Below are 24,192 nucleotides of genomic sequence, written 5' to 3'. Positions count from 1 at the left end.
CTCTTTGAAGTTTCTTTTAGAGTGGCTGGAGGAAGGAATGTGGCTTTGCAGGAAAGAAACGTAAGTCTTACGACTGGAGTGGGGAATCATCTGGTGTTGAGAGAGGATAGTGAAACCAGGGTAGCAAAAAGGAGAATGAGGTGACAGAGACTTCAGGGGAGCAGCTCTTGTGCCAGGAGTGATCCTGGGAGAGATCCCATGTTCCCACATTTCAGGTGCTGCAGCAGCGTCCCTAAAGCAGCTGTTTCAAAGGTTTTCCTTCCATCCCAGGTATCTGAAGGTTGCTTTGCTTCATATTCCATTTGCACCAGGAAATTTTTCAAGGCAGTGTTTGGGCAGCTCTCACCAAATAAGACTCAAGTGTCACTGCTCTGTAAACAAAAGCAAGGCCACATTAGGCACAGACCACAGAAGATGGATCCAAGCTTGAGGCCAAGGTTGGAGAAGGGGTGTCCTGGGAAGGGAATGGAGCTGGGAAGGGTCTGGAGCACCAGGAGCGGCTGAGGGAGCTGAGTGGGGATCAGCCTGGAGAAAAGGAGGCTCAGGGGGACCTTCTGGATCTGCACAGCTCCCTGACAGGAGGGGGCAGTCAGGGCAGGGGGGTTTTGGGCTCTGCTCTCAGGGAACGAGGGAGAGGATGAGGGAACAGCCTCAGGCTGTGTCAGGGCAGGTTCAAGGTTGGATATTGGGAAAATTGTGCATGGAAATGTGTTCAAGTATTCATACAGGATGCTCAGGGCAGTGGTGGAGTCACCATCCCTTGAAGTGTTCAAAAAAAATTGTGGATGTGGCACTTGGGGACAGGGTTTAGGGTAAACATGGCAGTGCTGGGGGAATGGCTGGACTCAGTGATCTTGGAGGGCTTTTCCAGGCTTATTCTCTGACAGCAGAAGGGATGGCAGTGATTGACCCTGGGAGGGGAAGCTTCCTCTTGGCTGTGTGGGTTTAGAGCTGGAATGTTTCTGGTTTTATATAAACCCACTTCCAGCTGTTACCAGCTTCAAAGCGTGTGTTCCTCATGCCTGCAAGAAACTTAGCGGCAGCTCTCCTGCTGTCCAATGTGTGTCTGCTCACGGGCTGTCCTCAAAATAGATTCATTTGGATCCTGGAAAGAGGGACAACAGCATATGGGAATGCTGGAAACATTTCCAGAGGCAAGACTGCTCTGGGTAAAACCATGGAGTGTTCAGGAGGCAGAAGTGATTTTGTAATAACACCAATCCTCTGAAAGTGAGGGGTGCTCAGCAAACAAGGAAAAAGGCAAAGAGCACGAAAAGAGCACAAGGATGGGATTGGTAGATCCCATCAGTGATGGGAGAAGTCCAGGTTGATCAGGAGGGGAGAGATCCAGCTGGTAATTGAATTAGGAAAAGGAATTCACAACTTCTCTGTGGCTAGGTCTGATAAGGTGAATAAACTCTAAGAATTGCCTCTCTTCATCTCCCAGTATGTAATTGATGGGAATGTTGAATCTAGGATTTTCCCTGTGTTAGTTTGGAGCCTCTGTAGACAGCTTGGATGGGCCAGCAGGGATGAAAATGTAAAAAGTTGTGTAAGTTGAACATGCCCTTGCAGGAGTATTGGGACAAGGGTTGGGAGAAGTGCCACCAATGCTGTCTTCAGAGTATCCTGGAATTTCTCAGAGGTGGTTGGGAAGGAGAGAAATAATCTGAGCTTTTTGAGGAGCAGACTGGGGCAGTGGGCCCTGGGAATCTTGGGGTTTCATTGGACTTGGGAACAGACTGTGGGCTTCTGGCATTGTGTCTGCCACTATTTGTGAAGTACCAGTTGGGGAGATTCCCTAAGCTCAAACTGAGACACAGCCACCCCATGTAAGGAATGCACCTCTTCCATGTGGGAGGTTTAACCAAGCCCGTAAGTACTCCCACCCTGGCAGTGTTTGGGCATCAGCACTCTGCAAATGCCAATTGTGGTACCTAAGTTGGAAGTGGCTTCTGTAAGTCCAGGATCTGTCCATTGCTTTCTGAGGATCCCAGAGGGCTCAGTGGAAGGTCCTCACTGAACTCTGCTGTGTCCCTCTTCTCCATGTCCCGGTCTTCTCCTTCCTTACCATCCCCTGGCACAGTGTCTTCAGCCAGTGAGTCAATATTTCAGGATGGACCTACTTAGCTCTTCAGTTCCTCAATCTTATGATGTCATCTTTGGGTTTCAAAGTGCTTTAAAGCTCATCTCATTCCACCTTTCGCTAGCTGAGGTTGCTCTAAGCCCCATCCAACCTGTCCTAGAACACTTCCAGGAATGGGGTAGCCACAGCTTCTCTGGGCAGCCCATGCCAGGGCCTCCCCCTTCACAGGGAAGAATTTCTTCCCAATATCCCGTCTAACCCTGCCCTCTGGCAGTGGGAAACCATCCCATCTTGTCCTGTCACTCCATGTCCTTGTCCAAAGTCCGTCTCCAAGCTCTCTTGGAGTCCCTTGTAGGAACTGGCGTGGTCTCTAAGGTCTTCCTAAAGCTCTCTCTTCTCTAGGCTTGGCTCCATGTACTTGCCCTCTTTCCCTTCAGATCCAGCAGATTCGCTTGGGGTTTAGAAGAAAATCGGGGGAACTTTTGGCCCTGTTTGGTGACCCGGGGGTGACCCCGGCGGGAGCGGCGCTGCGCCCGCCACCGGCCGCCAGGGGGCGTCACGGAGCCAGGCGGGAGCGTGGGGGGCGCGACCTCCCGCTCCACGAGACGTGCTGGGGGCGTGGCCTCAGGCGGTGCAGTCCCTGCACTGCTGATGGGCGCGCGGCTGCAGCGGGGGGCGTGGCCTGTGACGTGGGGCCGGGGGTGTGTGTCCCGCCGCATGGCCGCGCTCGCGGCTGCTCCGGGTGGGTGTCCGGGACCGGCCGGGGGGTGTCGGGGGCCGGTTGTACCCCCGGAGCCGGCCCAAGGGGCGGTTCAGGGTATTGGTTATACCCTCGGCACCGGACGGCCCGGGGGGGATTTCGGGGGATGGATTGTACCGTCAGGATCGGGCCGAGGAGGCCGGGGTCCCCGCGGCCCCCCATCTATCATGGCTCCTCTCGCTGCCCCGCAGGCGGAGCTCTTGGTGCCGGCGGACACCATCCGGCGCTGGCTGCAGGTGGAGGGCGCCGAACCCACCGCCCCAGCCGAGGGACACCTGGGTCTGGCCTGGCGGCTTCTGCGGCGAGCGGAGACCCAGCTGGGCGAGCTGGAGCGTCGGCGGGCCCAGGACATGAGAGACGTAAGGGCCGGAGAGCGGGCCCGGCTGGGGCCTGTCCTGGGAAGGGAACGGAGCTGGGGAAGGGAGAATCTGAGAAGTGGCTGAAGGAGTTGGGAAAGGGGCTCAGCCTGGAGAAAAGGAGGTTCAGGGGGACCATCTGGCTCTGCACAACTCCCTGACAGGAGGGGGCAACCGGGGGGGGGTCGGGCTCTGCTCCCAGGGAATTGGGACAGGACAAGAGGAAATGGCCTCAAGTTGTGCCTGGGGAGATTCAGCTTGGACATGAGGAGAAATTTCTTCACTGAAAAATGTGATAAACAGAGACCCTTTTGTTCGACTAAACATGATGTTCTGTAATGCTATGTTGTGTAGAATCACGATTACATTGAAGGTTGATACTGACGCTGGCATGGTTGTTATGGCCTTGCCGAGATTCTTTGAATTCCAGAAAGCCGCCGCGATTAAAACCTCCGAAAGGGGTAGAAGGTCAGAGGAGGAAGAATCTTGTGATCACAAGAGGGCAGAAGGAGACCAGGAAAAAACCCCTGAAGGCTGGAAGAACGCAGGCGCAAAAAGAACTCAGGAAAATACTCAGCAGAAGAGCCGAACAGATAAAAGGGAATGCGGGGGGGGCACGGAGACACGGCCAGAAGTGGGTTACTTTCTGGCCGTCAGCGCGCTGTGATTTGCTTATTATCTTGCTTGCTATAATTAATAAAACTTTTCTTTAATCAATTTTAACACTCTCTCGAGTGTATTTATAACAAAAAAGTTGTCAGGTATAGGTAGGAGCTGCCCAGAGCAGTGATGATGTCCCCATCCCTGAAGGAGTCCAAAGAACAACTGCATGTAGCACTCAGTGCTCTGATCTGGTGACGAGATAAGTTTTGTCACAGGTTGGACACTTGGGAGCCTTTTCCAACCTCAGTGGTTCTGGGATGCGCCTGGGGTTAACCTACCCCATCTAGGCCTGTATCCACTGATCCCCCTCTGTGCAGTGGCAGGTTCAGGTGTGTCATTGCTATGCTGCTGCCCTTGGGAACTTGGGGTTTATGTCCCCATTCCTCATCTTGGGCATCAAAAGCACTTGGTGAGCTCAGCAGCTCCCAAAGAGCCATGGTCAAACGCTCCCCACATCCCAGCACTCCCATAGCTTCATGACTTCCTGAACTCCGTCAAAGTTTTACCGTTCCCAGGTGTTCCAAAGGCATAAGACATTTGTCCTGCAAATATTTGAGGTTATCCTGTAAACAGGATGGGTTGGAGAACTTTTTGTGCTGCTGGCTCACTGGAGGCACCGGCAGACATGGGAATAGCTGGATTTTCATTATTCCAGGTGGAAAGCGATGTGGGCTATGTCCATACGCTGATGGAAGAGCAGGATGCCATCGCCTCTGAATATGAGAAGGAGAATGAGCAGCTCAGGTTGGAGCTGGCACAGCTACAGCTGCAACAGGGTAATCCCTTCCTTCTGGAGTGTGGCCCCTGGGAATGCACTGGCAGGTGTTTGGTCTGCAAAGATTCTTGGAGAGCTGAGCAGTGTTTTTTAGGGAGTTTGCAGTGGTTTGTTGTTTGAGAAGTTGCTAAAAGTGGTAATGAGCTGTTGAAACAGATTTGTGAGGTCCTTGCCTGCTTTCACTGCCTTTATTCAGGGAGTTTGGCAGGTTCTCCATGTAGCTCTACTGCTGCACGAAGCATCTTCCAGAGCCTGTTTGAAGACCAGAATTGATGGTGCTCTTTGGTTTCCAGCTCTAAATTTTAATCTGTTGCTTCCACCAAGTCAGTGAATTTGCTCTTGGCTTTGGTTTTACACAGACTCCACATTTTTAAAAACAATGCGAGGGACAGGAATTGTTCTGACAATTCAAAAATTGGGTGTGCTCATTGTCACGGAATTCCAGGATGGTTTTGTTTGGAAGAGACCTTAAAACTCATCCAAATCCATCCCCAGCCATGGGCAGGGACGTCTTCCACGAGACCAAGTTGCTCGGGGCCCCTCAGAGTTTCAGTAATTTTGTTTAAACAAATAATTTCACCTATTTAATTTGCAATAATTTATTTTTAAACTCTAGGGTCACTTTTGCTAGGTTTAATTCTTGATTTTCTTCAGTCTGCTGTTGCACTTTCAGTGGTGCTCATAGTCCATGTCACCATTAACTCCTTCTGTGAGCTGTATTGTCCTGGTCCTAAGATAAAATTGGGGGTGATGGCGCAGCTTGGAGCTTCTTTGTAATTCAGGCTTTGGGGCAGAAAATACAGGAGTTCAGGGGAAATTTTGAGCATCAGTTAGGTTTTCAGGGAGCACATCTGGTGGTGTGACACCAAAGATGGATTTACGTAAAAATTTGATGTCTCTGGGCACTTAAAGCCGTGGTTTCTGGTGAAAAGGCTGCTTACAATGGTTAAAATGACTATTGAGCTCTTGAGAGTCTTGCTGTGGCAGAAAACTCTGTTCCTGGTTCTCTCCCTTTCCACAACGTGGCAGGAGAAGGACAGAATGTCCCCAAAGCTGGAGCGTGGCAATTTCTTCCTGGTGGCTCTGCTCCTTTGGACTTTCTCCATTTCTTAGGGATTCCTGAGGATGTTGAGCAATGAGTACCCCTGGAATGGAAGCTGAGATCCTTGTCTGTGGATCTCGGTGTATTCAGGAGGGATTGCTGGTTGCCATCCAGTTGTTCCCAGTGTGTTGTCCCTGAAGGGGTTTTGTGTCTTTGGTGCTGTAGTGTTTCTGGAGGGATTTTTTTGGGGTATCACTCAGATTTTGAAGTTCAGGACTTGTTGACTCACTGCTGGCACTGGCTGCTGTCCTGATATGTGTGTGGATAATTTAAGAATCTGGAAGCCCTGCTTCCTCTGGGCTGTCACCTGCAGGGAGAGGTGCAGCACCGAGATGTTTTGGGTCCTTGTAGAGCACTTTATTGAGTGACTGTTCCTTTTATCCAGATTTGTTCAGCTGGAGCAGAGGAGGCTGAGGGCAAGCTGAGGGCAGACCTCATCCCAGGCTGCAGTTCCTCTGGAGTAGGATTTTATCTCTGCTCTCTGGGACCAGGGAAAGGACATGAGGGAATGGCTGAAGCTGTGTCAGGGGAGGGTTGGGTTGAATGTCAGGAAAAGGTTTCTCCCCCAGAGGGTAGTGGGACACTGACCAGGCTCTCTAGGGAATAGTCCTGGCCCCAAGGCTGCCAGAGCTCCAGAAGCATTTTGACAATGCTCCCAGGGATGCACAGGGTGGGATTGTTGGGGTGTCCTGTGTCAGGGGTTGGACTGGATGATCCTTGTGTGTCCTTTTCAGCTCAGGATATTCTGTGGTTCCCTGATTCTAGGTCAGCCTCTTCATAAAAAAATTCCCCATGCCATCTCTAGTATGGAGTGGCTGGATGTGCTTGTGCTGGAGATGCTGCACAATCCCAAAGGCCTCTGTTGGGCTGCTCCAGGTCTCTAATGTGTCCCTGCTGGAGGGTTCTATGCTGCATCCCTGTGTCTGTTCCCCAGGCCTTTGCTTTTCATTGGAATTCTTGGAGTCATGGGAACGTTTAGGTTGGAAAAGCTCTCTAGGGTCATCAAATCCAACCGTTCCTCCAAGTGCCACATCCACACGTTTTTTGATAAAAAGTAAATCTCTGCTCACACATTTGCTTCCTGCCCATCCTGAGCTCACAGGTTCCTACAGGCAGAAGGCTGGTTGATGCTGGGCCATCGAGCTGAGCATCAAGTCATCTGATACCTCTGCCCAGAGTGACATTTTTCCTTCCCTCCAGGCAGTTCCTGATCCGTTTCTGATGCTCTTGCAATGAATGTGCCGGGTGTTGTTGGAGGTTGTTGGAGATCGATGGTGCTCCCAAAAGCCTTCCTGAAAAAGAGCTGGAATGGCAGTGAAATACAGTGCTGGGGGAAGCTGCCTGGATTTGTTTAAAAAGTGGAATTAAAAGAAAAACCAGTCAGGGTTTGAGCTTGTTTGTTGTAACAGCTGGGCTGGTTAAACACATCCAGCAGGGCTGGAGGATGTAGGGTTGTGGTGGGGTGATGTGGCTGCTGTTTCTCAAGAGTATTCCTGGGGTAGCAAAATACAAATATTAATATAAAATTTGCTTTCAAACAAGCGTGGACAGAGGTGGGAGATGCCAGTGGAGCTGTTGTGTGACAGTGCCTTGGGCAGGGGTTGGCTCTTCCCAGACACTGGGTGGGGGAAGGAATGGGTTTGTAAGGAATCAGTGGGGTTTACTCATAGGTAACCTGTGATGTATGGGCAGACCCCCCTCATCCTCACAAATCCTGTTTCCTCTGCAGTCTCTGGATTATGTGTGGGATCTAAAGTGATACTACATCCTGCGTTGCAGGCTGGGGACAAGGGGAGCACTGGCAGGTGAAGGTGGTTCTGCGCACATGGGTTCCCATCCTGGGCATAAACCAGAGCAGTTTCTGTTCGTTTTAGCTGGGATTTGGCAAAACCATGGGAGGAAGGTGCCAGGCAGGTTGAGGTTCGGTTTAGTGTGATCCATGGGCTCTTCCCGAGGCCCATGGAGCAGTTTGGATCCTGCATCCTGCCTTGTTTGCTCTGCTGCAGCAGGAAGCTTCTGGGGAGCCCTGTTTGACCCTGTATTGACCAGGCTGTGCTTTGTCTCCCTGGGGAAGACGCCTGGGAAACCGCAGGGTGTTTTCCATCCACAGGACTGGATGGAGCCGGCTGCAAAGCACAGAGTGGAAACATGGGATTGATCAGAGCCTCAGGATATGATTGTGCTAGGTCCTGTGTTAAATCAGTGCATGACAGTGAGGGACAGGCTTGTCCAGGGCTCTGTATGTCCTGTGTCAGTAATATTTGCTCTGCTGAACCTCTGCTGTCCAACTCTAGATCCTGGAGCAGGGAAAGAGTGTGAATATCCCTCCTACCTCTATACAATTTCCTGCACTTCCCATCTTACTACACTTGGAAGCCTTTATGATCTGGTTTGGGCTAGAAATTTGGTCTGTTGGTTTTGGTTTTAATATGAATTACACAGGGAGAGTTTGAAAAGCCCTCCCCTGGCTCCATAAGCTGCTGGATCCAATGCAGGAGTTGCTGCCCTCATCATGCCAGACACCAAAGGTTCCTCATTTTCTCCTGGAAGGTAAATTCCAACCACACCAACCAGGGGGTCTTTTTAACAACTTGGTTGTGCAACGGTGCCCAGCCATAAACTGACTCCTGCAAATCCTGTTGTTGCCTTTCTGCCTTAGCGACCCTTGAGTCTGTAAGTTTTTCCCAGTACAGAGTCTTCCTGGCTATAATTTCTGGATAAACATTGAAGCACTGGAAGTTTAATTCTTAAAGGTGTTCAGATCTGCCTCCTTCCTAGACACTCCTTGGGAAAATAGTGATGCTCTCTAGGAGTGATCTGGTATTTTGTGTGTCTCCTGCCAAAGAAAACATCTGTGACTCTGTGTCCATCTGTTTGCTTTCTCTCCAAGGTTGGACTCGATGATCTGAGGGTCACAACTGATGATCTAGGAGGTCTTTTCAATCTTAATGATTCTCTGTTTAATCTGGTGTTTAATGTTTACCGAGCTGTACTTGGGGTTGAAGGGACTGACGATAAACCAGGGAGAACTTTGCCTGGGGAAGTAGGTCCTGTCATGCCCTTTCCTGCCTGCCAAGCATATGTGAAGAGAAACCTTGGGAGAGAGGGAATAGGGCTGAGATAATGGATGGCAGGGAATGGGAGGCAGTGAGGGAGGTGGGAAGCAGGACAGACTTGAGGAACTGTTTGGCTCCAGGAGAAATGGGGCTGTTGCAGTGAGGAATGTTTAGAGGAGCTGGGACAGATCTCCAGGAAACCCTGCCCTTTGTTTCTCCTCTGCTGACACCAAGCCTTGCCTTGCCTTCCAGAAACCCAGCTGAAGGAGGTGGAAGAGATGCTGGAGCAGGAAGGTTTATCCCAGATCTCCTGCAGTGCTGTAAGTGAACAGGTCACATATTTCCTGGCAGAGTGGGCAGTGCTGATAAGAAAGCTGGAAGTGGCAGCTGGAATCCTACAGCATAATTGACACAGGGTGGGATTGCTGGGTGTCTGTGCAGGGCCAGGAGTCGGACTAGATGATCCTTGTGGGTGCCTTTCAGCTCAGGATATTCTGATTCTATGGTTCCAAGGCCACTAATTTCCACCTACTCCTGACTTATGGCCATGTCTCTGTGGAACTGGAGTCCAGGTATGCTCTGGGATTCCGCAAGCTGTTTGTCCCTGAGGTTCCAAGCAGTGCAGAGGGACCAAGACCTCAAGTAGGGGTCAGGGCTCCTTCCCTTGTTCTTTTCTGTTTCTTCCTGCTGGCAGGAGTGGAATCATACAACAGTTTGAATTGGAAGTGATCAGGGGCACCTTCCACTAGACCAGATTGCTCCAACGTGGCCTTGAATGCTTCCTCAGAACTGTTACAAATCTAATGCTCTTTGTTTACAGTCAACCACAGCTTCTCCACAGTTCTTACCCTGGGCATTCTTTCTGTGTTTTTAATCAGGTGAAGGACACATTGGAGATTTGTTCCCCCCCACCCAGAACAGTATCCCTCTCCCTGACAGGACTGATTACTCTCCCCAGTGATATCATTGCTGTCTATGCCTGTGGGGCAGAAACTGTTGATTAAACACTCCATTTTTCCCAGGAGTGTCCCACTTGTTTTGCAGAAACCATTAATGTTACAGATTAAGGTGTTAATTGCTCCTCTTACTCTCTTTACTGGAATGTGTGGCCCTGCTTGTTCCCAGCTGACCTGTTCCACTCTTGGAAAGAAGGGCTGGACACATTCCTGTCTGGTACAGGAATTCAGCTTTTAGCCAGACTGCTCAAGCAGAATTTATTGTTTAATTGCACCCCCAGGAAAACAGAAAGGTGGGATACAAACCTGCCTCTCTGTGCAGTCAGCTCGGAGAAACCCACAGGAAAATGCCTTCTGGATTCATGGCATGTGCTAATTCACCCTCTGAAATGCCAAATATCAATGGCAAACAATGTTCTGAGTCTTAGAACCCCCTCTGAGGGGATGACCCCTCAGTGCAGATGCAGTGGAGCAGGAATGTAACTCCAGAAAAAAGAGGGATGTGGAGCAGTGGTCCAGGGAAGCTCCTGAACTTCAAGTCCCTGTACCTGGGTCGGGGCAATCTTAAAAATGAGCACAGGCTGGGGGGAGAATTCATGGAGAGCAGCCCTGCGGGATGGATTTGGGAGTTCTTGTGGATCAAAAGCTGGACATGAGCCAGGAGTGTGTGTTTGCACCCCAAAGGCCAAACAGCATCGTGACTGCTCCTCTCTGAAGAGATTCCCCCAGCAGCGCTGCTCCAGCTCCAGGATCCCCAGCACAGGGAGCACTCTTGGAGCGAAGCCGCAGAGATGCTCTGAGGGCTGGAGCTCCTTGGGAGCAAGGCTGGGAGAGCTGGAGGTGTCCACCTGGAGAAGGCTCTGGAGAGACCTTAAAGCCCTTTCCAGTGCCTGAAGGGGCTCCAGGAGAGTTGGAGAGGGACTGGGGACAAGGGTCTGGAGTGCCAGGACAAGGGGGAATGGGGGAGGAATTCTTGGCTGTGAGGGTGGGGAGCCCCTGTCACAGGTTGCCCTGAGAAGCTGCGGCTGCCCCATCCCTGGAAGTGTCCAAGGCCAGGTTGGATGGGGCTTGGAGCAACCTGGGATAGTGGAAGGTGTCCCTGCCCGTGGCAGGGGTAAAATGGGATAGGCTTCATTTTTTGGTCCTTTGCAGGGACCAACTCCCTTCAGGAGACTGGCACTACCTGGGGCAGGTTTAGGGCAGAATTTCAGGTCCTGGCACTGCCCTTGGTGCTCACACTCAGTACCAGGCCTGAGAGTTCCTCTCCAGCCCCAGCAGCTCCTCTCCAGCTCCATCATTCCCAGCCATTTCATCCCCGTAGGTGGTGGGGATCGATCCACAGTCCCCAGGGATGGGGTGGGTGATGTGGCAGCTCCTGTGCTGACTCTCTGGAGCACAGACGGGCTCCAGCCTGGGATTCCCACGGATTGTAGTCTGCGCAGGGAAATCTGTGCTTTCTGAGGTGTTAGATGAATACGAGGCTTTACAAAATGTGAGTAAGGGTTTAATGCTTGCTTTGTTTTGGGTATTTGTTGTGCTGTGTGTGCAAAATGAGGGAGACAACGTCCCAGTGGCGTCTCTGGTTCTGTATTTCTGCATGGCTTCTCCTCCTGGTGAGCTCCGAGCCAACTGCTCTGCGAATCAATGGATTTGCTACGAAAGACTTAATCTGGGGTCACTCATCTTTAGTAAAATCCCCTTAAACAGCATATTTTACTGTGATACTTGTGTGCATTGGAGGGAAGAATTCGTGACCAGTTTGAGCCCAGTTAGTGGTATTTTTGTGAGGAAAGGCTTTAAATGGTATTTAACAAAGTGCATGAGGAATGTTGCGAGGTTTTTCCAAAGCAGAACTAGGCTGCCACATCCAAACACTGTTGTCCTTGTGGAATCACCCCTGTGGTCAGCCCTGAAGGCAGCTGAGGGGGAAAAGCAGAAGAAGGAATGGGAAAATAAGGGGTGGTCAGGGATTTTGCAAGAGAAAAAGAGCTGGAATTTTATTATTCTTTTGTCAACCTTTTAATCATCATTTTATTAAAAATTTTAGAATCAATTTGTGTAGTGGTCAACAGAGTTTTGAGTAAAATTTCCATTCTGATGGAAGATGGGGGTTGGAATGAGATGATCCAACCAACCCATTCTGTGATTCTGTGAAGATGTTCTTTTCTTTTTATTTTAAATGACACAACTGAAAAGCCAATATCAGAATATTTGTTTGAAAAAGGAATTTGTTGCTTTTTCAAAATTGGAACCAAAAAGTAGATTTGTTTAATTTTTTTTGCCTGAATAGAAGTCAAATTTAAACTGATATTTCCTGTGCCCTGGGTTAAGCTGAAAGGGGAAAAATATTTCTTCGTTTTTCTCTAAGGAAAATTGTCTCCTGAGACAGGGGGATACCAGTGTGTCCTCAACATGTGCTCCTCATGGAAACATCTTTTCCTATTTCTGCCCTAGAAGTATTGGGAATCTGCATTAATTGGTGTTGGGATTAATTTATTCATTGATGCACTGAAAAATTGGTGTGCAATTTTTCCAGTTGTGGCCATTCCATTAAATTTTAATGTGTGGACAACACGGATACATTGGCTGGGGTTGTTCCTGCTTGGGGCAGTGATGGATTTTATGGTGAAAATTCAAAATGTGGCTGTTGAGGTCTTCCAAAGAGAAAGTAAAACCCATATTAGGTGATGTGAGTGATTTAAATGAGGTTTACCTCTGTAATCCTGAGGCAAACTGAATCCCTGAAATAATGATGGAGAGACTGCTGTTGAGCCTGGATCTCCCGGGACATCAACCTTTGCTGTTGGAGGGAGATGGCGTGGATGTGGGATGTGCTCCCACATGGATGTGTCCCACAAAGATGTGTTACCATGTGGGATGTGCTCCCAGTGGATGTGGCATGTATTCCCATATGGATGCAGGATGTATTCGCAGTGGGTGTGGATGTGGGACATGTCCATGCTGCCTTCCACCTTTCCTATGTGTGGGATCAGCCTGGAATCCATGCTTGGAGTGTGGGCCAGGCAGGGCCTGGTAGGGCCAAACCAGTGACCACTTTCCCAGTGCTGCTGTCTCCAGATAGGACTGAGCTCCAGAAGGCCATGGAGCACAACAGCCAGCTGGACAAGGAGATCCTGGCACTGCGGGCACGGGTCCAGATGCTCGACCTGGAGAGGAAAGCGTTCCTGGAGCTGGTGAGGATCCACCAAGCCAAGTCAACAATCCTGGGCTGGCCCCTGGAAGTCATCCCTGCTCCCAAACCTGCCCTGCCTTCACCTTTTCCCTCCCTGTTCTATGCCCATTCTTTCCAGAGCTGCAGTTTGGCTGTGTCATGGTTCATGGAGCAGTAAAATTTGGGAAATAGGCAGAATGCAGCTCTGGGATCTTCCTTCGATAGAGGAAGAGTAAAGTAAACAGAGTGAGGAGCACATATGCCTTTCCCTGGACTGGATTAAAGAATTCAGTTTACCCAAGTTTAGTCAAAAAGCCCCACCAGCTGGTTTGAAATCCATTTGAAATATGTGCTTATTTTTGATCCCTCTCAGTCCTTTTGGTTTTTAACTCAGCCACATTGATTGATTTGCTTATTTTCTGTGGGTTCTCATAATGAAATGACTTACATGACTATTACATCACTATTAGTTAAATGCTTGGTGATATACAGCCAGGGTTCTCTAAATGCCACCTAGAATTAAGGAGTAATTAAGGAACTATCAACCAGATAATTCCTTACTGAAGTTGCCAACAGGGAAGGGATAGAAGAGTCTGCTTCCTATTAAAATATATATCATTGGACACAAAATCCGTTGCTGTTCTTGTCTCTTGATTTCCTTAGATCGGCCTTTGAGAGCCTGAAATTGCCTCTGCCATCCCAGCACTGAGAGCTCTTGGCTGTCTTGTAGTTCTTTCACGTCAAATGAGTATTGCTAAATTAATAGAAGTATCTCTGAGAAGATACTTTTCAAACAATATTTATCAGATAATATCTTGAATGGGATTTATTCCCACTGGAGGTGTTCAGAATTTTACAGTATTTTTTATAGTACAGAATTTTTTATAGTTTTGTTCCTTGCATTTAAAACAGTTGCTGGTTTTTCCACATCTGTCACCTCAAACCTTGTATTTACAGTACAGTCTCTTTCTGGAGAGGAAAAAAAACTCATAACTTAGTTCAAATTCCTCTGCTTACTTAGTTTTTATTCCAAATAATGTTTTCTTTACTGTAGGACATTGCTCCTTTCAGTCATTGTAGATACACAAGTACATGCATAGCTTATAAAAAAATAGAACTATAATAATAAAACCTATTTATTTATATATTTTTATACATATGTACAGGTCTATATAGACAAAAAACATGCAGATATATGTATCACATTGTGGTCACGGAACAGGAAAAAATGTAGCCAGACTGAGATCAGTTCCAGCCACATGTTAAGCTTAAAACAGATCCCCTTAATTCCTTAGGAATGGGGTTTAACTCTTGGCAGAGAAGTTGGGAACCCCAAAATTTTTAGTTTATAGTAGTAGAAAATACCCTTTGTTACCAACTACAGCAGCTCTGTGTCCTGAAAGGTGTTTTCTTGCCTGGGGGTTATGAAATGCAGGGCTGGGCAGTTGGCCTGGGATGAGCTGTGACTGTGGGGCCAAGAGCTGCTACTGGTAATGGAATTCCATTGATCCCACGGATGGAAGACACTGAAAGGTGTCCTCAGAAATAGCAGTTGGAATCTGATATAATGTGGGTGTGGTCAGGAAGTGAAAAAAATTCAGGAAAATCACCCTTTAATGGATTGGAGCAGCAACATTCCCACTTTTGCTGCTCCTTGTCTGAGGCCACTCAGCAGCTGGAGCAGCCACGAGATGTCAACCAATCCCTCAGGATAAGGAATAGTAATAAATTAATAATAAATACGAAAATGGAATGTTCACCAAAACTCAAAGCAGGTGTTTGGTGTTTCAGGTGGAGCAGCTCAAGGAGGAGATCTGTGAGTACCAGCGGAGTGAGAGGCCAGAGCTTCCACCGGCTGAGGGAGTTGGAATGGCCTCACTGCAGGTGTTTACAGGGTGTTTACTCCTTCTTTGCCATTCCAGAAAAACATGGTCCCCTCTGCATCCCAGACCCTAGCTATTCATGACAACCTGGATGTTCTGGGGTTGGAGGATTTTGCTCCTCAGGCCAAGAGATGAAGCTGCCGTGTCTCATGGGTTTTATTTCTGAGAAACACAGGTGGCCTTGGAATCACTTTGCTCACACGAGAAAGATGTGGAGCTGTTGGAGCTGAGTGAGGAGGCCAGGGAGATGCTCCGAGAGCTGGAGCTCCTCTGCTCTGGAGCCAAGCTGGGAGAGCTGGGGGTGCTCACCTGGAGAAGAGAAGGCTCCAGGGAGAGCTCAGAGCCCCTTCCAGTATCTAAAGGGGCTCCAGAAGAACTGGAGAAGGACTTGGGACAGGGGTCTGGAGTGCCAGGCCAAGGGGAATGGTTTCCCACTGCCTCAGGGCAGGGTCAGATGGGATATGGGGAAGTAATTTCTGGCTATGGGGGTGGTGAGGCCCTGGCACAAGTTGCTCAGAGAAGCTGTGGCTGCCTCATTCCTGGAAGTGTCCAAGGCCAGGTTGGATGGGGCTTGGAGCAACCTGGGATAGTGGAAGGTGTTCCTACCCATGGAACAGGATGAGCTTTAAAGTCCCTCCAACCCAATCCATCCTGGGATTCTGGGATCTCAATCCTAGTTCTGTGCTAATGTTGATTTTCTCTCAGGCACAGGGCATGTGGGAAGAAGCAGGAGCTGATGGAGACACCAGTGCCAGTAGAACTGCTCCATATCAGAAACATGGAGATCAGGGTGTTGAAACTCTCCACAAGAGGTGAGAAGTACCCCTTTTACTTCCACTGGTTCCTGGTGCTGTGCCTCTGGTGCTCTCTCTTGCAGTATTATTTGATTATTGAATTGTTTTAAATACTCTTTTAGACTTTGTTCCTCTGCTCCCAAATACAAAAATTTGGAGGAGATGCAGTCCTGAGGATTTACTTCTTCCAGTTAAATGCTGACACTTCCTCCAGTTTGTTGCTTTCCTAAAAGAAGAGAGTTAGGCTTTGGGGGCAGTCTGCAGACAGAAATGTTGTTATTAAACCTGTTTTGGTGCTGGGAAGTTTTCTTTGGGTTTGTTTGCTCTCTAGGAGTGCACCAAAACACGTGGCTTTCAACCATAAATGTATAAACAGGGGTTTATTCTAAAGGGAATTCAAAGCTTTGTTCTCCCAATACCTGCTCAGGAGCTGCTGCACCTCTTCTGCCAGGTTTGGGAAGGAAGTCGGGGCTGATCTCATCCCTCTGGCTCTTTTCCCTTCAGATTCTCAAGCAGCTGAATTTGCTGTTGTCTCACTGCTGTTGGCAGCCTCATACCTGACCTGTTTCCTGCCCAGATCTTCATCATTCCTTGTGTAGATCCCATCACCTCTAATTCCCATCTAAATAAAGACAGGCACAGGCCACGCTGGATATGAGACTGGAAATCAGTAGGAGTGTATGAGGAAAACCTTGGCTTTTCCTCGCTGGTGGGAAGCAGTTGGGATGCAGTTCCAGCCTTGGTGATGCCGGGTTTTGGTGTGCAGGTGCTGTGAAGCCGTGGAGAACACTGAGGGCAGGAGTTCCCAGCTCCTTCACAAGCTGCAAAAACTGGAGCAGGAGCACAAGGGTTTGATTGAGCGCAATGAAGAGCTGGAATCAATTCTGGGAGAGACACAGATCCAAACCGAGCAAGAGAAGCAAGAGCTGGAGAGCGAGGTGGAGGGACTGCACCAGAAAGTGAGTAAGGAATAGGAGAGATAAGGTTTGGGTTTCTTTCATTCTATCTGCTTTTCTCTCTTATTGGAAAAACAGCATGATGTTTGACCTGGCCCTGCACTCTGCTGTGTTTAGTTTGGCAAGAAAAACAGCCAGAAAAACCTGCCAGTTTGGGAGAGAGGGAGAAGGAAAAAATCCCAGCAGGGAGTAAGTGACTCTAGGTTGCAAGGGCACATTCCCCAGTATTATGGCAGCGTTGTCTTTTCCATCTCTATTCCCCCTGACAGAATCCCAGTCTGTTTTGAATGGGAAGGGACCCTTAAAGCCCCCTACCATGGGCAGGGACACCTTCCTCTATCCCAGGTTGCTCCAAGCCCTGTCCAGCCTGGCCTTGGACACTTCCAGGGATGGGGCAGCCACAGCTGCTCTGGGCACCCTGTGCCAGGGTCTGCCCATCCTCACAGGGGAGAATTCCTTCCCAATATCACATCTGACCCTACTGTCTGGGACACTGATGCTCCTTGATCCCAGGAAATACCACCAGCTAAGTGTCCTGGTGGCAGAAGATTACACTCTTGCTTTTCCCCAGGGACAGGATCTTGGAGATCTGTCAAACAGTGCTGAGTGTGAAGGCCCAGGATCTGCACTGCCTGGGAACATCCCTCTAAACACACAAATTGAGGGACAGGAAATTTTTCTTATCTTGTGGTGCAGCAGCTGCTGTGAGCGGGGCTGGTCACCTCTCTTGGAAGAGCTCTGAGATCCATCTTGAGAAGCTCTACTCAATCCTGATCAAGATGTGACCTCAGTGGCATCTTCCTAACCTGGGTCTTACTTGATTTTGTGTACCCTCATCCCAGGGTAACCTGGATCTATTCCTGTTAACAGGACAAGTCCACTCAAATCATGCTTTGACTTCAGGATAGAAGTTCTTTATTATTTGCATGTGACAAGTGGGAACCTTTGGGAAATCACAGATGTGAAGCACTTATTGAACATCTGGTTTTTCAGAACCATGGCAACACTGGAGGCCTCCTTGAGCACCTGCAGGGCCACCTCCATACTCTGAGCAAGGGGTAAATTGTGGCTGAAGCCTCTTAGGCTGATGTTGCCTTTGTCAGGGTGGTTTTCAGCCTCAGTTTTCTGAGAAGACTCTCCATCCCTCTGGAGTAGCTCTGTGAGGAGCACTGGCACTACAGGCTGGGCTGGCAATGCTTCCCCAGGGAAAATTCAGTGTGGAGCACCACTGCCAGAGCACCTGATCCCTTACAGAGAAAGCAGCTGGGGAATTCACAACCAGAGAGAACAGAAGAAAACAGATTTTTTGGACTGGCCAGGTAGGTAGGTGGGATTCTCCCCACAAAGGCGGGCTGAGGAGGTCCTTCCCATGGGCTGAGACTCCGCTGCCTGGCCAGGACCTCTTCCTTGCTGGGGCTCTTGCCCTTTGCCCTCTGTCTGTGCTGGAAATTCTCTCTGCAGTGGGCCTGGATTGATTGATCTTTCCTGACTGGCAGCTGCACCAATCCAGATTGCCCCTAGGAGGTTTCTGAGGTGAGGTTTTAGCTGCCCCCGGTTTTCAGCGAGTTCTAACATGTCTTAACACCTGGTGTTGGGTTAAAACACCGTCAGAGACAGTGCCAGCATATCCCACGTGGATACACAGCTCCAAGCTGGATTGTTCAAAGGAAGAGATGAGGAATTCCCAGTCAGTAGCCTCTGGAAAAGCCTCTAAAAAGAGGCTGAAGGCAAGTTCAAATACCTTAATGAGGGTGCCAGTGTCACCATGTTTGTCTCCTGTCTTGGAGGAGCCATGGGCCAGCACTGGGATGGGATGGAAAAGGGTCCGTCCACCATGGCAGTGCTTTGGTTTGAGTTGAGGCTCGTTCAGTTCACACCAAACTCTTCCCCCTTGGACCAGAGTTAACACAGCCCCCCACAAATCAAACACAATGTGTTTGCACAAATCCCCGCTTTGCTCTGTGGGTTGTCACACAGATTGCTGGGAATGCCATGCTTGGGAGCCAAGGAGATATGAGGCATTTTGTCTGCAGAGGCTTGGCAGCTAGAAAATAACCATTTTGAGGGATGCAGGGCCATGGATCAGAGGTGGGATGGACACCTATTTAACCCTTGGATAGATCCATCTTCTTAGCTGGAGGATTACTGCATTCCCAGGGGGCTTTAACAGCCCTGGAGATGAGGAAGGAAGAGTCTGGAGCCTGGGCAAGGCAGTGCTGGTGGGTGTTTGCCAGTCCTGCCCCAGCTGGGAAGGACTTGGGAGGGTTTTTGGTCCTGGCACAGCTGCAGAAACCTTGGCTAGTCAGGCTGTGACTCAGGACCAGGCCAGCAGGATACAGAGTGAGGATTGTTCTGCTGCTGGCATGGGATTTTAGAGCCCAAATTAAGTGCTTAAAAGTTAAGGTCTTGGAGGGACAATAAAGAAATGCCTTGCTAAGTGTAAACTTCTGACCAAAGGCTGGCTGGGGGTGAGGAGGGGAGGTGTGTTTTGTATTTGAGATCCCTTTTGGAGCTCCAAGGTCTTGCTGAACCCCAAATTATCACCCAGTCACGCAAAAGGAGAGGGGTTTGTTGTCCTTTAGCTCTTCTGTGAGAAGTCTGGGTGTTTCACCCCACTTTTAATACTTTTAACATTGGTGAGCTCATATCTTCGATTTAAAAAGAGTTTTGTAGCAGCTTTCTTGTGAGTTGGAGACCATTCCCTGCTGGGAGCTCCAGCAGACCCAGTTGGTGCCAGGAACTCATCAGGGAGCGCAAAGCTCAGGGGTTTTGAGGTGCTTCTTTGGAAATGGGCTGGGATTGGCAGGGTCTTGGCACTTATTTGGCTTTGAGATTACATATAGAAGGATTTCTTGTCTGGGAGGGTGGGGAGGCCCTGGACAGGTTGTCCAGAGAAGCTGTGGCTGCCCCACTCCTGGAAGTGTCCGGGGCCAGGTTGAATGGGGCTTGGAGCAACCTGGGGTGGAGGAAGGTGTCCCTGCCCATGGCAGAGGTGGAACTGGATGGGCTTTAAGCTCCCTTCCAATCCAAACCAGTCTGGGGTTCTGTGGAGCTGGATTTCATCTCCCTCCAGTGTCCCAGCTCATTTCAGAGAGCCAAGCTCAGGCAGTTAGTCCAGCCTGGGGATTTTAGAAATAAGCCCAAACTGGATTTCAAGCCTAAGGAATGAAAGGGAAGCTGTCCAGGCTCCTGCTGGCAGCGGAGCATGGGGGCTGCCACTGCCAAGACTTGGATTTTGGAAAAGGGTCTGTGGGATCCCTAATGGGGAAGAGAAGCTGAACTGCTGCTTTGGGATGATCCTTATCTTGGCTGCTCCAAGCTCCTTTGAGCCCTTTATAACTTCAGGACCAATAATTTTTCCCCCAAGGGCAGATGCCTTTGTGGGGTGATCCAAATGCAGAGTGAGACCTTGTCCAAACTCCCACCTGCCAGGAGGTTATAGAAGGAGCAGAAGTCAGTAGTCACTTCAGAGGTCATTGCTTTGCTGTTCCAAATCCCAAGTCCTTGGAGCCCTTCTGGAGGGACTGAAAACTTCCTATGAGCAGTGAAGGGACCAGGATGAGTCCTGGTGGACCAGGCTGAACATCTGCTTGGATAAGATCAGCACTCTGAGCATAGGGAGCAAGGATGACCCAGCATCTAAACTGGGGTTTATTGGGGTCCTCCATGTCAGGGAAGCACCACAATGTGTGTAAGCTTTGAGTTTTCACCATGTTCCTGGGTTGTTCCACTCATTTTGTGGAACAGAATTCCATCTTTTTCTGGCTTGAGTCCCGATGGCTCCTTCCTCCTTGGAAGCAGCAGGATGAGGGATGAGCTGGAGCTGGCCATGCACATCCTCTGCTGTTCCTTGCTTCCAACATGGGCCTTATCCCATAACAGCAGCACAAGGAGCACTCTAGGAGTGGTTGTGCATTTAGTTGTGAGTCCTGGTTTGGTTTTAACTTGGGTTTGTCCATATTCAGATCACCAGTTTGGAAACAGAGTTGTTTAAGGTGCAGAAGAACAAAAGTGAGATGAATGGAAACGAGCAGGTGACATCTGGAGCTCAGGAGATGCAGGAGGTGAGAGCTTTTCCTTGCGAAATGAACTATTCTGTTTAGAAATGTTTTAAATGAACATCTTAAATGAGTATCTGAAGTGACTCTCTCCTGGGGATGTTCTTTGTCACTCTCTCCTGAGGATTTGTAGCCCCTCAAATCATGTAGATGAATGGATTTTTGGAGGAATGCAGCCAATGTGATCTCCATGAGCTCTCCCCTTAGGAAGTTGTTTTCAGCTCTTCCATCTGAGGAGTTTGTTGTCTCCCAATGAGTTTGAAGTTTTTGCCTGTGTGAAGGTGTTCAATTCTTGTTTAGGGTTTATTGAAACCAAGGGGTGTGTAGGTACATTTAAAGCTGATTCTCATCAGGTTCTGGGTTAACTTTTCTGTCCATTTGTTCCTTGCCAGCCCAACAATTGGATCTGCCTGGTGTGTCAGCCAGACAGAGATGGGAAAGGAACTTCCCAAGTTGTTTTGGGTCAGTGGAGGTTCTGTGAGCCCTGGATAAGAGGTGTCAGAATTCCACTGAAAACTTTTGAGAACCATTTTTCTCCTCTCCTTGTTTCCTAGAAGACACATTTCCTTCAATCTGCTTCTCTCTGCATAGAAAAACAACGTTGTGGAAGTGACTCTGAACGTTTCTTGTTTCAGATGTTGGAAAACTGTCAGGAAACAATAGACAAGTTGGGGAGTCATCTGGGAGAGAGGAGAGAACGAAGAAAGCAACTGGCATCTGAGCTGGAGTTGCTGCGGAAAGATCTGAAGGCTGAGAAGGTGGTTCTGGGCAGCCAGGTATGTTCAGCCCCTGTGGTGAACACACTGCAGGAGCCAGCTGCCTTTGGATTGTCTTGGTTTGAAAAGACAGGTATCTGCTAAGGCAGGCAGAAACCTCCCCGCCCCAAAAAAAGTAAACCATCCCCCCATGTCCAAATTATTATAATCTTGAAATCAAGGTGCTCTCAGGCAAAGATATGGGAATAGGAATAACGGTTCTTTACTAAGGAAATTAAAATCAAAATGCGGTAGTACAAAAATAAAGAAATCAAACCAAAAAACAACAAAAAACCCCAACCCACTGACAGAGTCAGAATACAGCCTGACACCCTGTTGGTCAGGGTGTTGGTAGCAGTCCAATTAAGTGGTGGCTGCAGACCTCCTGGAGTGACAGATGTGGTTCTGTTGAAGTAATGATCCCATAAAAGCATGTAGTTTTCCACTGAAGGTCCAGTGGTGTTGATGGGTCTGGTCTCTCTCCTCTGGGAATTCAGTGGAGAAAGGCTGCCTGTGGTGTTCTGAATCTCCAGTTATATCCAGGTAGAAATGCTTGGCTTCTACCCCTTGGTGGAGCACCTCACGATGGGATGTTGGAATTTTATCAGTCCTGCAGTGACACTCAGTGGTCCATTTACAGAAGATATACCCCTTGAGGGAGGATGGGTTGTGGAAGAGATAAAGAACACTGCCCCACCTGGTTTTAACAGAGGGTGATAGAATACATACTTTTGGTTACATCTTGCATTGCAACCCAAGACATGGGTGCTCCATGAAGCATCCAAACTCATTCTCTGTCATCTCTTGATGCATTTCTCCACCCCAGCCCCTTTCAAACCTTTAGTGGAGGGTTTTCAATCCAGCTTTCTCATGGCATTGTCTCTAACTCTGGAATATACTTTCCTTTCAGCGAATCTAATACCAAATCAGTAATTCCAACTTTGTAGCCAAACCCTGATTCTCTGGAGGGCAGAATGGGAGTTTTCAGACTCGGGTATTGATTGCAGGAATTGAATACCCCAGAGATAAATGAACATCCTGCTGGGGTTTCCCCAAAGGCCTCAGCACACTTGGCTTGAACCAATTTTGGTGCTAAACCAACTCCTGGGGAGTTGCTGGAACTCCTGTATTCCAACTGGGCTACAGGGGAGAGACAGTGAGCGGTGCCAACAAAATTGTCCAAGGACTGCCAGGACAAGGACTGAAAATTAGAGTAAAAATGTAGGAGACTGGCAGATCCGTGGCCTGGACAAAGGGACTTGGCAATGGGAGACTGACAGTGGGGGGGCATGGCCATGGCAAATCTCATTTTTTATCACTCTGAGAGACCTTAGATCAGTTTGTGAGTCCTGCCACTTCCTTGAATCCAAGTGAAAATCCACGGAAGTCCTGAGCTGTTGGCACAGCTCCACAGACTCAGGCGCTGCTGGAGGAACAGTGGCATCTAGAGGCCAGGGCTTAGTCATGCTGCAACAAATCCACACTGCAACTCAAGCTTGGGATGAAAACAGCCTGGCTGGGAGGAACAGGCTGGGTCAGTCTATCAATACACATATGGAAAGGAATTGTCTGATCTGGGGGATGGTGGGGAAATGAGAGAGTCCTTTTTTAACCTTTTCTTCCCAGTAGTTCAGCCTACTCATGGTCCAGGGACCCTTTGAATCCAAATCATCCATCCCTGAAAGTCTGGTTGGAATTCAGCCACCCACTGGCCCATGGTCTCCCTGAAGGAGGGACTGTTTTCCCATCAAAGGGATCAGGAGGAGATGGAATCCATAGCCCTGTGTTAGACAGGAACAGCCTTTAGCATAGAGATCTTTGTATGTATTTGGTGGATTCCTGGTTTCCCACATGGGTTCATTCCCTTTGGATGGAGCAGCTATACTGCAATGAATCATTTCCCAGCAGTGCTGGAAACAAGCTTTGCATTAAATCATTGGGTTCTGTCACCTGGAAATCTCTTCTTGTTTTTAAGAGATTTTTGGACATTTGAGAGGGGAAATCTTTTCCTGAGCTTGTCCTTCAAGGTGTGTTTCATCCACTGACTGTTGTTTCCTCTCCAGGGTTTGCCTGACTCCCACTTGGAGCTCACAAGCCACATAAACACCTTCCCAAATCTTCAGAGAACATCAGCCAGCAGAGATCTTGTGGATGTATCCCAGGAGAAGCTAAACAAAGACAGTGCTTTGCTAGATCCAGAGGTGAGACATGGAAGGAATTCCCAGTTCTTGTGGTACCTGATGCAGGCAGGAGCTGCTGGGGTGTATTGCTCAAATATGAGCAAATTTGTCCTGGTGTAGATAAGGTGCCTTAGAATTGAAATACCAGGCAATACTTGGGTTTGAAAGCTCAAGAAGAGCGCTTGATTAAAAAGCTTTAGCAATCAAAGTTGGTGTTTAGTAAGAATAATGGTGTTTGTGTCTGAAGGATTTGGGTCCATCACAGCTGAGCAACAGGTCTGACACTGGGCAGGCTCCAGTTGTAATTCAGCTGGGAGTTCCTCTGTCCTGATGCATTCCTCCTTTCCTGCCCCTTTTATTTTCTTGGCATCTTCTTCTCAAGTCTCAGGTTCAGGGTGTGCTGTTACCTGGTGTTACAGGGTTAGGTGACACTGGGAGTGGAGAAGCCATGCCTAGGAAGGTATTTGGGGTAGAACTGGAGCACCTCTGTGAGAGCCACCTGAAGCCACACTTTTTTCTCCTCCTGGTTTGCCAAGAGCTGCTGCTTTTGTAAAGAGTTTTGGCACATGCTGTAAATCCCTGGCAGCTGCAGATGTGCCACAGTAGGATGAAATCAAATAAAGAACCATGGCTTGGTGGT

At 48.9% G+C, this 24,192-nt stretch overlaps 1 protein-coding gene across 1 annotated transcript in view; it reads left to right on the top strand.

Annotated features, from left to right (window-relative positions):
• Positions 1-4,622: 4,622 nt before the first annotated feature.
• Positions 4,623-24,192, top strand: part of CCDC30 (coiled-coil domain containing 30) — a 32,068-nt gene continuing 12,498 nt past the window's right edge. The window contains exons 1-9 of the mRNA XM_015648523.3: positions 4,623-4,641; positions 9,051-9,118; positions 12,833-12,948; positions 14,718-14,810; positions 15,515-15,621; positions 16,370-16,562; positions 20,525-20,623; positions 21,253-21,393; positions 23,436-23,573. Coding sequence (XP_015504009.2) covers positions 12,856-12,948; positions 14,718-14,810; positions 15,515-15,621; positions 16,370-16,562; positions 20,525-20,623; positions 21,253-21,393; positions 23,436-23,573 — 864 coding nt within the window. The 5' untranslated portion in view covers positions 4,623-4,641; positions 9,051-9,118; positions 12,833-12,855. The remainder of the gene's footprint in view (positions 4,642-9,050; positions 9,119-12,832; positions 12,949-14,717; positions 14,811-15,514; positions 15,622-16,369; positions 16,563-20,524; positions 20,624-21,252; positions 21,394-23,435; positions 23,574-24,192) is intronic.

This window comes from Parus major, chromosome 21, assembly GCF_001522545.3.
Source record: "Parus major isolate Abel chromosome 21, Parus_major1.1, whole genome shotgun sequence".
NCBI classification, from domain to species: domain Eukaryota; kingdom Metazoa; phylum Chordata; class Aves; order Passeriformes; family Paridae; genus Parus; species Parus major.
The sequence above is the reverse complement of the archived record's forward strand: the minus strand, read 5'-3'. Positions and strand labels throughout refer to the sequence as shown.